This window comes from Aythya marila (assembly GCF_965140915.1).
Source record: "Aythya marila genome assembly, chromosome: 6".
Classification (NCBI taxonomy): domain Eukaryota; kingdom Metazoa; phylum Chordata; class Aves; order Anseriformes; family Anatidae; genus Aythya; species Aythya marila.
In genome coordinates this window covers 9,475,343-9,489,361 of record NC_139047.1, presented here as the reverse complement: position 1 = coordinate 9,489,361, position 14,019 = coordinate 9,475,343, and the positions used below count along the sequence as shown (strand labels likewise).

The 14,019-nt window shown below is 42.0% G+C and overlaps 1 protein-coding gene across 1 annotated transcript in view; it reads right to left on the bottom strand.

Annotated features, from left to right (window-relative positions):
- The window catches only part of DRC11 (dynein regulatory complex subunit 11), a gene marked incomplete at both ends in the record, with an annotated part of 98,838 nt that overhangs the window by 2,069 nt on the left and 82,750 nt on the right, over positions 1-14,019 (bottom strand). Inside the window, 3 exons of the mRNA XM_082763216.1 lie at positions 1,909-2,147; positions 5,373-5,550; positions 8,527-8,613. Coding sequence (XP_082619342.1) covers positions 1,909-2,147; positions 5,373-5,550; positions 8,527-8,613 — 504 coding nt within the window. The remainder of the gene's footprint in view (positions 1-1,908; positions 2,148-5,372; positions 5,551-8,526; positions 8,614-14,019) is intronic.

Sequence of the window (14,019 nt, the reverse complement as noted above, 5' to 3'; positions counted from 1 at the left end):
TCTTCGCTTTGAATGCCGCTTTAAGTTTTAGCCACCCCACTTCAAAAGGGACAAAGCAAAGCAACAGAAGAGGTCCAGCAATGGCAATGATTAGAGGCTCGGGAAGAGGGGCTTCTGTGCGAGACGAGATGAAGATCCTGGAGTTAATTAATGCGCAGGCCATTTTGACAATCCTCTTCCCCTGTGCCACATTACAGGTGCTGAGGCTGGGTTCCATGACATTTAAGGGAAACAAATTTAAAACAGATAAAAGGAAATACTTTCTTAAGGGCTCTAATTAATGCAAGGAAATGATTGCCATGGGATACTGAGAACAGCATCATTTTACCAGTGTTCAAATGAAGTGCTGTCTGCATACCCGTGCTGTACAAAACAGGCACATTTGTAGTAAGGGGAATAGTATTTGCGAGTTAAACTTGCTTTAAGTACCAGCTCTCATGTTTCAGGCTACAAATGGATTACTACTTGGAGCTGGGAACGATATGAGCTTTTTCTTCGCTGTAACACTGAACCATTAGCCTTTCCCCGAGGAAAGATATTGGTTTAGATAGGAAGCATGAGGAAAAAAGAGTAATTTGCCAAATATCACAAATGCTGCCTATGCTGAGCGAGCCAAATGGCTCAAAATGGAAATTGGAAAGTGTTCAACAGGGCTGGGAGAAATATGCACTATCATTAGGTTAGCCGTGGAAGAAGACTTGGACAAAGTTGCATGGAACTACATCCTGTTTATTGTGCAGGGCGCTGCGGGGATTCAAAACCAGAGGGCATTCAACGAGCAGCACGAGAAGAAACCCTTTCAGCCAGGGGAACTCAAGGGTTTGTAAGCACATCTGTGTAGAAGTTGGCAGGGGTGGGGAGACCAGATATCCTTTGTAGGGTCTCTTGGCTTTAGTACTCAAGTTCTGTCCCGTTTGGGGCCCCTGGTGCAGGCTTGAGCTCTCCTGGGTGCACAGCAGGGCCGTCCTGCTCAGTGGACAAGGGTTTTACTAGCAGCTAGTAGGCTTTTAGAGCCTCAGCCAAGTATCGTGCCATTTTCCTGTGGTGTCAGCACCTCAAGGTCTAGTGCTGTACTCAGCGAGCTAGTTCAAGCCCAGTTCAACTGTCCCTAAGCTACACTGAAGTTACTATGGCAAATAAATTGTAGACCTGTAGTTGAGATTGATAAACTGTTCCCATTATTAGGAAAATCAAATGCAATACAGTGAAAGCAGAATTAAGCACCGCATAAAAATAATCCTAGTCTAGGGAAGAATAATTATTACTGAGCTACATGTGGAAAAGGTATCTCTCTGCAGGATGATCCCTGTATATTTGAGGTGCATGTAGTGCACCAACTTTATGGCCTTGGGGGGTGGAAATTGAGGCAGAAAGTAATTTATTTATTTTTTTAATCCCCTACACAAAAACTTGTATGAGAAAATTCCTGTCTGAGAAAATTTTAAAAAACAGGACCTGCTCCCTGTGTGGAACACCCGGAAGATCCCAGATGCCCAAGATTTCTGCCTTCTCAAGAAAATACAGCCAGGCCTGCCAAAAGGGATGAGTGCACCGTGCCACCAGCACATGCATTGTTTACCCGTGCATGTGAGGGCTGCTCTGCTCGCGACGATCTGGGTGCAGGCAGCAGGTTCAGCAACGCAGTGTGCCGGGCGTGCTGCCTGTGCAGAGCTGCTGCCTGTAATAATCACCACTTGCCTGGCACATCCAGCTGCCCAACAGCCGGGGCTGCCAGACATCCAAAAATGGGGGAGATGGGTGCTCAGCGCCGTCGAGCAATACATCATCACTCAAACAGCGATGTGCCAACCCATCAGCAGAATTAGCAGGTCCCTGGATCAAATGTGCCGACAAGGACACAACAGGGGATGATGAAAGACAGCCGGTTAACATAGCTCTTAGCGTCACCTTAAACGTTTCCTCCTCCTCTCTGTACACTGGGTCCTGTCTGGCCAGGGGAGTCATGAACTCGGCAGTCCGCAGCGGCTTCCTGGGCATCTGCAGGAGGCGCAGCTCGCTCAGGACAGCTCGCACCACCTGGACGATGTGTCCCTGGGTGAAACCGTCAGACACCTTCGCGAGGCAGCTTATGTTCAGCAAGTTGGTGATCACTCCTCCATTCTGCTGGATGATGTGCTTCCATAACACTGCTCATCGGGACCCGGAAAAGAGAGAATGCCAAAGACATTCACTAAGGAAAGCATGAGAAATGCTGCTTTTGGGTTTGGAAATTGAACTGGGGAAATAAAGGTATCGGTCAGTGAAGCCAAGATTCAATTTTTTCTCATTTGCTGCTTCTTTCATCCACAGATTTGCAGCATAGAGGCCTTTAGGCACATCTGTTCTTAAACCATTAGTGATCCATTGCTGGCTACCAGTCAGTACTTTCAGAAAGTCATTAAGGGCACATAACGTGAGGTGGATATGTGTGTGAAAATGGAAAGAACTACTTAAATATTCCTGCGTGTATATGGAGGGAGAGCTCGTCCAGAATTTTCCCATTTGTGTGTGCAGAGAGAAGTGCCTTTATTAACAGCCTGCTTTTATTTCTGTGACCCTGATCACAGGTGACTCCTGCTGAACCAAGGGCTGCTATGGGGACTCAATGTCTGGTTTAGAAGCCAAAGGCCTCCAGCTATGCAAGCACATGTTGCAAATGCCAGGTGTAAATTTCTCTGTGATTGGCATTTTGCTTAATTAAATGGTGAACCTGTTTGTATCTTTTAGATGTGAAACACTGAGACACGGAGCTTTTACATGTTTGTGGAGTGCCTCAAATTTTCCTTACCAAAATAAAGTTATAGTTGTAAAAAGTTTTGTGTTGTTGTTTTGCCCTTTGTAAAGTAATGGACTGTCTCAGAGAAGCTTATTAAAACTTTCATACCATCTCACTATACTTTCCTTTAAAGCTTTATATTGAAAGCACTTGGAAGAAACAAGAATCATGCATAAAGGCCTTTAAAAGGTTCTTGAATGATGATGAGCTTGTTTGAGTATCCTTTGTTTCATATGTAGTATGAAAATACTGTGTGGACAGTTAATGTTACTGGCTGCTGGGTCGGTCACGTAATGGAGAAAAGTTGCCTGACTTTTCCTTGGATTGTAGCGTAGATACTTAGGGACTTGTGCCCATAACTATTGACAACTTTGTACTACCTTTTTCTCTTGGGCAAACTGTGATCTTCCACTAGATTTATAACCATGCTCAATAACTATTGGTCGTATCAGTGATTTATAATGGAGGAATTCATGCACACAACAGCGAGCACTGCTTCTGCATAGCTGTGTATTTGGTGCTGCAGCTTATCTTGCAGGAAGGGTCATGCATAAATATGAGATAATTACCCACCAGGTGATTAATAGCAGGAAACCAGGAGAGGACCGTGACTCTCCCAGTTTACTGATTTCCATTGTATGCTTGCAGTTTCCATCATGCACAGATTGGAGTATTCTGGTTTGTAGCAAAACAAAGGGTTGTAGTGAACACATAAAGTTTGTGCACAGTGGCTATGAATGTTTGTTACGCCATGGCTTTTCTGCCCAAATAGGTTTCTTTAGTTCTCAAATTGGGTGTCAGGCACTGGAAATTGTCACAATAGGAAGGTGAGTGCTCCGTACTGTTAGTATCTTATTTCCACTGAACTTCAGGGAAGGTGTAAGCTAAAGAAAAAGCCAGGCACTTAAATGGGACAATGTCAGATAATTAAAACTACAAGTTTAATCTGCTTTAAAATGTCAAGAGTTAACTTTTTGGGGGCTTTCTGAAGTTTGCAAGTTGAAATCCCTTTGGCTGGCCCTTTTTGTGGCTTCAAATTAGTGGTGAGAATCCCAGAATGTGACAGGTTGAATCCCCAGCAGTGAACTAGCTAAATTCAGATGCTATCACCTCCTTTCTCTAGGTCTTACTCATGTCCCTTATCTGTTAGTAATTTATCAGAGCTGTAACGTAACATGAAACACATGTTAGCTCGCTTAGAGACCATTTCCCATCCACACTATGAAAATTATTGAATGTGGGAGAGATTTACAATGCGCTAGGCAGTCAAAACCTGTCTTAAGCTTGCCCAAACACACATCATCTCTATACCTTGGCTGCCTCCACGAAAGGCACTACAAAAATGGACTTCACAATACAGTTGCATCATTTTGTAATAAGGTGAGTATGTGGAGTAATATTGTCTGGTTTACTCAGAGTGCAGTTGTGTAGTGAGGTCCCTGAACTGAATGTGGTTTCTTTTAATTCTGTATTCTTCTGGGGTGTGATCCGTCAGAGATCAGTGGCATGAAAGGAGTGTTTTCCTTGATCTGATGATCAACAGGGATATTCATGCTAGCAGCTGCCGGTAGGAGAAATGCACCACTGAGAGTCCTAACTTAGAAGTGTTTGGTATCATTGTGAATAGTCCTAAATCTTTTTTCCACATCATCTCTAGACTGAACCTGAAAAGCCCTTCTTTTTACAAGTCCCCACATCTAGAATCCATAGTACCTGGAGAAGTGTATTAAATCACATGATGTAACCAGAAAAAAATATATACTTCTGGGAACAAAAGCCCATCTGCCAGCCACTTCTGAAGGATGTGAACGACTACCATTTTTCTTGCAGTAATTGATTCACATTATTAAGTTGAATTTGGAACATTTCATCCTAGTCAATGCTTAGCTATTTCAGACTGCAAGGCAATTCAAACCTGAAGACAAACTTCCATGCTTAAAAGTTTGTCTTTTTTCCTAGCCACGTAAGTTGGTTGAACAAAAGGCACAGTTCTCCTTAGAAGCTTTGACTCGCAGCATTGCTGGTACCCAATGAATTTAACAGACCTTGGGAGGGCCTGTCTACCACTGTAAACATTTGGTAGGCTAGAAATGCAAAATCTTGGATGTCTCTACAATGTCCCTCATGATCTGTAAGTTCAAAAATGGAATTTGATAGCAACAAAACCCAATCCTCCAGACATTGTTCTGTTTATGGAGAGGCCCAAAAATGTATTGTTTAGAATTTGGAAGCTAGATAGGAACAACAGAAATTCCCTGTGTAAAAAGAAAAGCTTAAAATAGAAAATGTGCACTGAAACAGAATCCTATCATTCATTTACTGAAAAAAAAACCAGCTTGGGCTGATTTCAATGCACTCTAAACAAAAACTTGAGAAGAAATGTTAGTCACCACAGGAGAGCATTTTAAACCATTTTCCCAGCTTCCACTCTTAATATCTGATCTTTGGGGTAGCGTGTTCCAGTATTACTTAAATTATTCAGAACTGAGAAGTACCTGGGGTACAAACTGTATTTAAAAACAATTCTGAGGATAACCAGACAATAAATAATGGATGTTAAGCAGTAGTAATTGTCACAATGATTTGAAATACTTGCCAAATCTTGAAGCATAGTCAGGCCTAGGAATCATAATAATTTTCTGGTAAACTTTGCAGAAAGGTTTGAGATTAGCATCAAAGGGACGTCTGGTGGTTCCCACTAGCAACACTCTGTCCTGTGCTTTCAAAGCCTTAAGGAATTTGGGGAGAATCTTTTCCAGACGTTTTGGGCTCATCTTCAGAGTGTACATGTAAACACAAGGAGGCAAGAATTGTTATTAAGACTGACAATTTAGAGTGAATGAGGTGAAACTATGTTAGATATAAGTAACATAGACATGTACATTGGACATAGACATGTTATATACAATGGGATTTTGGGCTCTTTTTCAGAAGTCTATTTGCATTTAGTATAAACAGACTAGATTCTCAACCTAAGTAGAAAGCCTTTGTCTTCTGCAATTCGAGTTGATTTCTGCCTATGTATTTGTGGGTTTGGGTGCTTGTGTCTTTTACTAGTGCATCTGCTGGTCCTCTTATTGAAAAGCAGGAAGGAAGCAACAACTCATTTAAAGCAGGAAAGCCTGACTTCCAGTTCAAGGAGAAATATTGCTTGGACCTGTGCACCTGATGAATCTTAACGGATAGAAAAATTACCTGGGTGTGTAACCTTGTCTGGAATTCTCACAGCTCTTGGACTTTATGATCTACCAACCCTTACTGGTGTTTTAAATGTGAAAGATATGCTCCCTGATTTCTGCTGTCATTTTAGTTTGCTGAGGCTCTAACCCAGGAACACAAGCTCTTTGAACTCAACATTCATTTCTTTGTGATAAATACTGTTTGACCTTATTATAAAAATTGAACTACTGTTTACAGAACAGATGACTGTTGAGCAAAACTTCTTATTGGATAGTTACATTTGGTAATGCTCAAGTGAGTATTGGTTGGAGAAGATTCATCAAATTGCTGTGATGTCGCTCTACAGTTAACAAAGGCATAACTGAATAAATGGGTTAGGGTGGTATATTGTATTCAGAAAAGTCTAATGACTCAGAAGCCTCTCCAGAAATGATTGAGACTTAACATCCAAGTCAGTCACACTCACTTGAAAACCTTTCACTGGGTCACCTTGTGATTTTTACTATATAGTAAGCAGGTACCTGAGAAATCTTTCCTCAATTTCAGACAAGCCTTCCTAATGTTAATAAGATGTCTTCTGCTGTGAAAATAGACTCTAATAGAAAATGCAGAGTTTTTTTTTTTTTTTTAATTGTCTGCTTCCTTTTTCACCCCTTATGAAAATAAGTCCTAATTTATTCCTTACATTTCGAACATCAAGTTTTTGGATGACATAATATCCACAGATTCGCACTAATTCATGGTTTGTTAGCACTAATTCATGGTTTGTTAGATGTGCTCATCTTAATTTTAAAATTTTAAATGGCTGCGCCAGTTCCAGACACAAGTGAAAAGTTCCACTCTCGTGTTAAGCCTACTAAGATAGACTGGCAGTTGTGTGCCAGCAGCTCCTGTTACACTTTGAAACTAATGTGTGTCCACAGTGCACACATTCAATGGATATGTACTGAAAGCTAATAATATCTCCTCCGCCTTGAAAGAAATATATCAGCAGCAAGAGAAGCTGTCAAACAGGCAAGCCAGGATCTCAGCCATCATGTGCACCTGAGCTGGAGAAAAGTGGGGTGATTTGTGAAGGTGACCCTTATTTGCGTAAGTATGAGTGGCTGAACTGCTTGCACATCATCCTTGGCAACTGGGTTACCATAACATATTTGATATTTGACTGCTTTGCATCCCTTACAGAGGATTGGAGAGAGACTATTTTTGAGTGGGCATTTGAAGAATTTGAGTTGTCTTTTTACCAGGTTCTCAGTCACGGTACCAGAAATGTCATGCTGGGATTAGTAAAGTCACTTCCAGTCCCTCCAGCTTCTGAGGGCTGAATTTAGCTCGTCTTCTCCAAAGCCCACCTCTCCTGAGTGCTCCTAGGGAAGGCTCCCCACACTGCCCGTTGCCTCTGCCTGTCCCTCCTCTTTCATGCTCCCTGGCTCCAAGTATTGGTTATGCTGTGAGCTAAGTGGGACATGAGTGACTCCAAGCCTGGAGCCCCCCACTCGCACCAAGTGCAGAGGAGACATTTCATTAAATACCTGCAGATCTAGTGATTGGATTGCAGGGACAGGGGTGATATCCCTGACTCTGAGGAGGGCACGGGGAGAAATTTTTCCTCACTGGAGGCTTTCAAAACAGTTAAAAATCATGAGTGAGCCAGGCAATCTTTGGTCCCTAGTTTTAATTTGAATCCTCATCTGCACATGCTGTGAAAATTTGAGCTGAAGAGAAAGGTTTGTTTTTGGTGTAAGGACCACCAGAGGGCATCGATCAGTGCACACCCATCAGCTCGTGCAGCCCTCACAGAAGTTAACAGCCACATCCAAGGTGATGAGGTCTTCCAAAACACCAGGTGTGTGTCCATCACGTAGCCTAGACACGCAGGACTTGCCTTAGGAAAAAAGGTTTAATTTTTCACATGGAGTTCTAAAATCAAAATATTTTGCAAGCAGCATGAACCTAATCAGGATTTCAGGGGAATTGCTCTCTGCTGTGGTTGCTGAGTTGCCGTGCCTATTGGGCAGTGTTTTAATTTTCTTTCTAGTGGGGAAGCTACACAAGACAGGAAGGAATGGAAGCAATGGAAATGGGACTCCTGGGAGTCCAACGAAAATAATCTGTAAACATAACTATTTAATATATGCTCTTTGTTTTCACAGTGGAAATTTATCCTTGTTCCTTTATTGTTCACTTTGGCTCCATCCAATTTCTCAAATTAATAGAGCTGAACAATTTAAGCTCATCCTAACTTTTAGTTTCTCTCCTCATATTTTGAAATTCTCCATTATTCTCTTCTGCTTTTCAGTGCACTGATGAGCAGCGACTGGACTATTTTTAAATAAAGCAAGTACGGGTGTGTAGGAGAGAAATGTGACTTCTTAAGAGCCCCCAAGAGGTCACAAGACTCTCTTAAAAGAAAAAAAAAAATGTTAGTGAGACAAGCTATTAACAAGCAAGCTTTGGCAGGTCTGGTCATATTGGTATGTGCTAAGCTAAGAAATACACCTGTTCCTTTGTGTCTGCTGTAAGGCAACAGGAGAAATTATCTGCACTGAAATAAAAAGGGAGCAACTCACCTGTTCTTCAGCCTTCGGCACTGATTTATAAAATGTTTTTTCTGTCTCTCCAATCCACACGACTGAAGGCTGCAGCTGCTTAGCCACCTAAGAGAAAATGGGAGAGAGGACGCAAGAAGTTGATTAAAATGGCTACAATTTCATACCCGGGTGCCTGTAATTATGCTTTTGAATCCATATTTCAGCAGTTAAAATTAGCTTGGTTTACTTTTTTTTTTCTGGGAACGTTCAGCACTCATGGATAGCACTGGCTCTGCTCAGTAGACCTGGCAAATCAAACAGTTTCTGTTTAGGAATCTAACGTGGAGAACCCAACCCAAATCAGATCATGCTGACTGCTATGCTTGTGCTGCATTTCCCAACCCAAATTCAGCTGCTAAAACCTGGACTTGGAGGTCAGTGGCAAGCAGACCACCAGCAGCTTTACGCTGGTTGCCCATAGGATCCTTCCCCAGGTTTCTGAGGTCAAAACAGATGGGGAGAGAGGCACGACGTGGCTACTGAATGCTCATCTTTCGGTAAAATAGGCTGGTATGCAATCTTCTGGCTTACAACGTAGCATTTAATTTGCAGTTAGCCAAGGAATTAAAATGGAGCCTGTTAAATTTGAAGGGGGGTCTGCAGAATTGGGCTTTCCAGCTCCAAAGTGAGAGCACTATACCTCTGGTTCACAGCAGGATGGCAGCAATGCTACAGGCTTTTTCACATCTTGCACTCTCCCTATTGCTATAGAAACGCCAGTGGTTTAGACATTCTACTGCCAAATTTTAATCACTTTCCAGTGGCTCTTCTGAGCTCTGCTGCTTCGTTCAGCAACAGAAGTGATGGCTGGAGGAGTCAATGGGTAACGAGGCAGCATTCTTCTCTCCTGATTTTTTTTTTTCTTTCCTTTTTTTTTTTTTTTTTTTTTTTCCGCAGTTGAAGCTGCTGTTTCCAGGCAGGAAGCATACAAAATCCATAGGTTGTATTTATCATAAGTCTAGTGTTTGATTGACAGACAGTGAAGGAAGAATTAAGTCATGAACATCTCCCCTCAAAGCTCCATAGTTCATTTTTATGGACACGTTTCAAAAACACCAAGAGTGCGTGTGTGCCTCTACAGTAAAAATGGACGGAAGACAGCGGAAAAGAATAGTAGATGAAAGCTGTTAAATTTACTTGCTCTGCTGTGCTGCTGATGGGGTGAGGTGGAAACAATGCCGTCTTTGGCATGTGGCACTTTATTTGCAGCTACATGTCTCATGTCAGCCCTAGAGTATGTCAAGTGGTACCTCCGAGTTCAGAATGGCTTCATCAAGGAAAATAAAGCTTTCTCTTCTGTTAGAAAGCTGGGACTATTTAGCATTAATAACGAGGATTAAAGAACAATGCATCATATCATGAAAAGTAATATGAATATCCTGCAAAAACGGATATGTGCACCTAGGCAGTTCTGTGAACATGTATCTGTGTGTAAAACTGTAAAGGGTAACTTCTCAGTCCTGCAACGTATTGAGTATGCAAGCTTGAATAAAATGATGGATTAAAATAGTACAGCAATACTAACTGCCCTTTTAAGGTCAGATGATTTTTATCTATCTTCTATTTATCTATTTTCAGAGGTCTGTTTTATATTCCTAAGCCTGCATACAGGTACAGTGGAGAGAGCAAGCTTAGGGTTTTCGTTGAATTGAACTGTGCAGCAGCCTTAGACACAGGTTTTTCTGCTGAGTATCCTGTTATCTAAGGGCTCAGACACCTGCAGAAAATGCAAATCAGCCCCACTGATTTGCACTTGCAGGTGAATTCAGTCAGCACATGGCAGCTTATAAATACGTCTGGAGGCAAGCAGAGAAGAGTAATGTTGCAGTGGTCATGTAGCAATGGTGGTGTGATGGGTGTTCTTTGGATAATTAAAATTTGGGAAGAAAAAGGTAAGCTGTAGATTAGTTGCTAAAAGAAACTTGTGCCTTCTTAAAGAACAATATTTGCATTTCACGTACTGACTCTGAAATCTGTTTTAATGTATGGAAATTGACTCAGAATTCCTTACTAAATTCAGTACTGCTAATGTATGGGCTATCACCTGGGCTCTCCTGATGTTTCTAATGCTTCCCTTTACCTTCTGAAGCATAAGATAACAATAAATTTTTCACTTTTGTTGTCTGTGTGTGCCTGGGGAGGAGGTCAGTTGAGGTAAGGTGAGACTGCTCCCCTTGAAACCTACTTTTCCCTGGCTGGGGTTTGGGCTAGTGGCATGCTGTCTAGTCAAGTTTACCAGCTGTGTGTGCGTGCGTTACCACCCTGGTAGACTCTGTCACCATGGGATCTGCTCTTGCTGTGATGCATTCTCCTCTTGTTGTTCATGTTCATGACCCTGGTGATGTCTCAGATACTGACACGGGTTACTGCTCAGTTTAAGTCAATGTAGAGAAGCACTGTGTGTTTTGCTCTGAGAGGTGCTGCATCTGTATGAAGTCTGGGGAGCAGTGTAGCTGTTCTGCAGTGTTTCCTCCATACCTGTGTGTCTGATGCTGCAGCGTGATGTGACATGGAGAATTGGGGTGGGGGAGGCTACCGAGGCTGTTGGAGCTTTTGGCAGGGATTGAGCTCTGCTCAGGTACTTCAAAGGGAACCATGTCATTTCTTCCATGGGGCTGCTGCAGTCTGGAGATGCAGAACTTCCCCATTTGGCTCAGAGGTGATTTCAGTGGTTAGCAGCTCTCTAAAATGGAGCCTGAAGGTTTTAATCAGCCTACGGTTTCATTTTAACTCTTAAGGAAAAACGTTCAGTATTTTCACACCTTTTGTTGTCCTCTTTTTTTTTTGTCCCCTTTTTTCCCCACCAATTATGTGGAAATGCAATGAAGAAGCTCAGTTCTGGCTGGCTCTTAAACAGGTATTTTTTCTGGGCTTTCTGTTTTAAGGCAATGACTTAAATCTATAAAGTGGCCTGAATCTATTTTCCTGGCATTGGTAGGTGCTAATGTAACTGAAGTCAGCATGCTGCTTTTCAGTCATCTTCCTATTGCCAGATCAGGCACCCAGAATCTATCAGCATCTAATTTACATTGTTGGCAGATAAGTAGCAGACTGCACATCCCCGTGAAAGTGCTTCATTTGAATTATCCATGGACAGTTTGAATCCATGGATAATTAAATGCACTGTACATAATTAATTTGTAATTGAAATGTTATTAGCTTTGCTGCATTCTCCAGTTTGTTGGAGCTGCCAGTAGATGGCTCTTTAACCCTTCTAATACTGCACTGAGTCAGCAGCGGTCTGTGCTGGAAGCTGCTGTCTGACGGTCAGCACTGAGCAATGGAGGCTTCATTTGCTCTTCCAGGAAATTATTGAGAGAGTCTTTTCTTGCTGTCTGTCAATATACAAAGGTCAATCGGCATTTTTGTTAACTTGGGTTAACTTTTTCACACCTGAGGGCCAGAGTTTAATAGTGAAATCAGTACACATCAAAGTACAGAAACCTGATTCTAGCAGGGGCTGTATGCTCACAGCTCTTCCGAACTTGAAGGTTTTGGTTAAACTTGAAGGAATTTTGCTAAAAGATGCAAGTCTAAGTTTTCCTGAAGATGAATTTGTTGCTGAAAACTGCTTGATCTGAAGTTTATATTCACAGAAATGCTCCAAAACAGCTAAAGCAGAGATGTTGAAATCTCTGATCAGACTTTAACTGCAGGAGCAAGTATTTCAGTACTACAGGGATGATGCCAATGTACTCTGGCTTCACAGAGAGGAAAAATAACTATAAATACTTTCTAACAGGATGCAATGAATTTTTCAATGTTAGAGTAGCAGTGTAAAGCTTCTGTCATGGAAATAAGTCAAATTGAGCACTGGTGATGTTCATTGCTTCCGGGGGCTTCCAGTGCCTGGGCTTCTAGCAGGCTGCACTACACCAAGATAAAAGTATTGCTCTGGACAGCTGGAAGAAAGGCTGAGGGTGCTATTCCAAATTTCAGTTGTAATGAAATGTAATGAAAGGGTAATTTTTGGCCCTAAATAGAGATTTTTGACAGTGTACTAGATTTCAAAATCCTTGCTTCTAAATGCAAGGATTATATAATTTGGATTTGGATAAGCTCAATCTTTTTTTTTTAGTATAACACTTTTATTCAGTATTATCTGCTAAACAGCATAACCAAATAGCCTGATAATGCAGTCTCCTAATGACGGTGTTGAAATACTTGTGCAGCACTGTAACACTCCTTCAGTACAGGCGGCTGCACAGCATACGCTGAGCTGTCGATACACATACACGATTTCTGTGCTGGTATTTCCTCCTGACCACTGCTTTCCCAACCTTTTAGCCTGGTCAGTGTTGCACTCATAACCCTTTCCCGTGTGTGGCTTTTCTGCACAATGTGCTTTCTGTTGCTGTGGCCCTGCTGAAAGAGGGCTTGTCTCACTCTGGCAGTGATTAACCTGATGGCTGCCTTATGGCTGCTAATGGAAGACCAGTGCTTGTGGCTTTTATTGCCTTGGAGTTAAGCCCTGTGAACTACCTGTGTTTTAACACCTCTGTGTCACTGAATCAGCCTTCTGTGTTTTCTCCATGATCCTTTCTGGATTTCCCTTAGTTTGTTTACCTCACTATCTTCCTTCATACACTTTCTGTAAGCTGTAGCACTGCTGCAGCTGTGTTTGTGCCTTGATGGGAACAGGGGAGAGCCAAGCCCTTGGTTGGTACAAGCTGGCAGAAAGCTCCATTTGAGCTCAAGCTGGCTCAGTAAATGGAAAATGTGGCTTAAATGAGAGATTCCAGGATGTTCTGGTTTGTGCTTGAAGGATGAGATTCGTTTTGAGAACTGCAGGGAATTATTTGGATGTTAGAGACGGATCTGTTCTTCTCAGAAGCACAGTTGACCTGGTGGACTTTGTCTTTATGGAGGACACAAGAGCTTGGGCCTGGTGTTCCAGCTTCTTTCAATAGCTTTCCTATTCAATATTAATCTTCCCTACATTTCCTTTGAATAGGCAGATTGAAATGTTGGTGTTTTCCTGTTCTGGTATGAGAAGTCATTTCCTCCATATGACATTTAAAATGCCTGCTTTGAGTAACACACAAGTTTCTTTTTTGGATCAGGGCTGGTATGTCTCTTGCAAGTCTCCTCCCAGAAATACGGGGAGTGGGGGATGAATTTGGCTCTTGCATCTGAAACAAATTAAAGCTTCATTTTTTCCAGTGCTGTTCACTTGTTTAGGGTGTCTCCCACAAAACAACTGCCAGCACTCAACACTCTGTTATGGACAGAAAGTTTCCTGATGGTCATTTTATGCTCTCCAGAGTTTCCTTTCATTATAGAAACTCTGTTGTTTGCTGATATGATAAGTAAATGAAAATGCAGGGTTACTTCACCTCTATCACAGAGCACCATTAATTCATATTTAGTAAATCCTGGTGTTTAACAGTGGTTACATGGGTTGTATGATAACAGAAACATAACTGCCATGTTTCCTGTCATTCACTTACAACTGTAGGCTTCGCTAGCTCA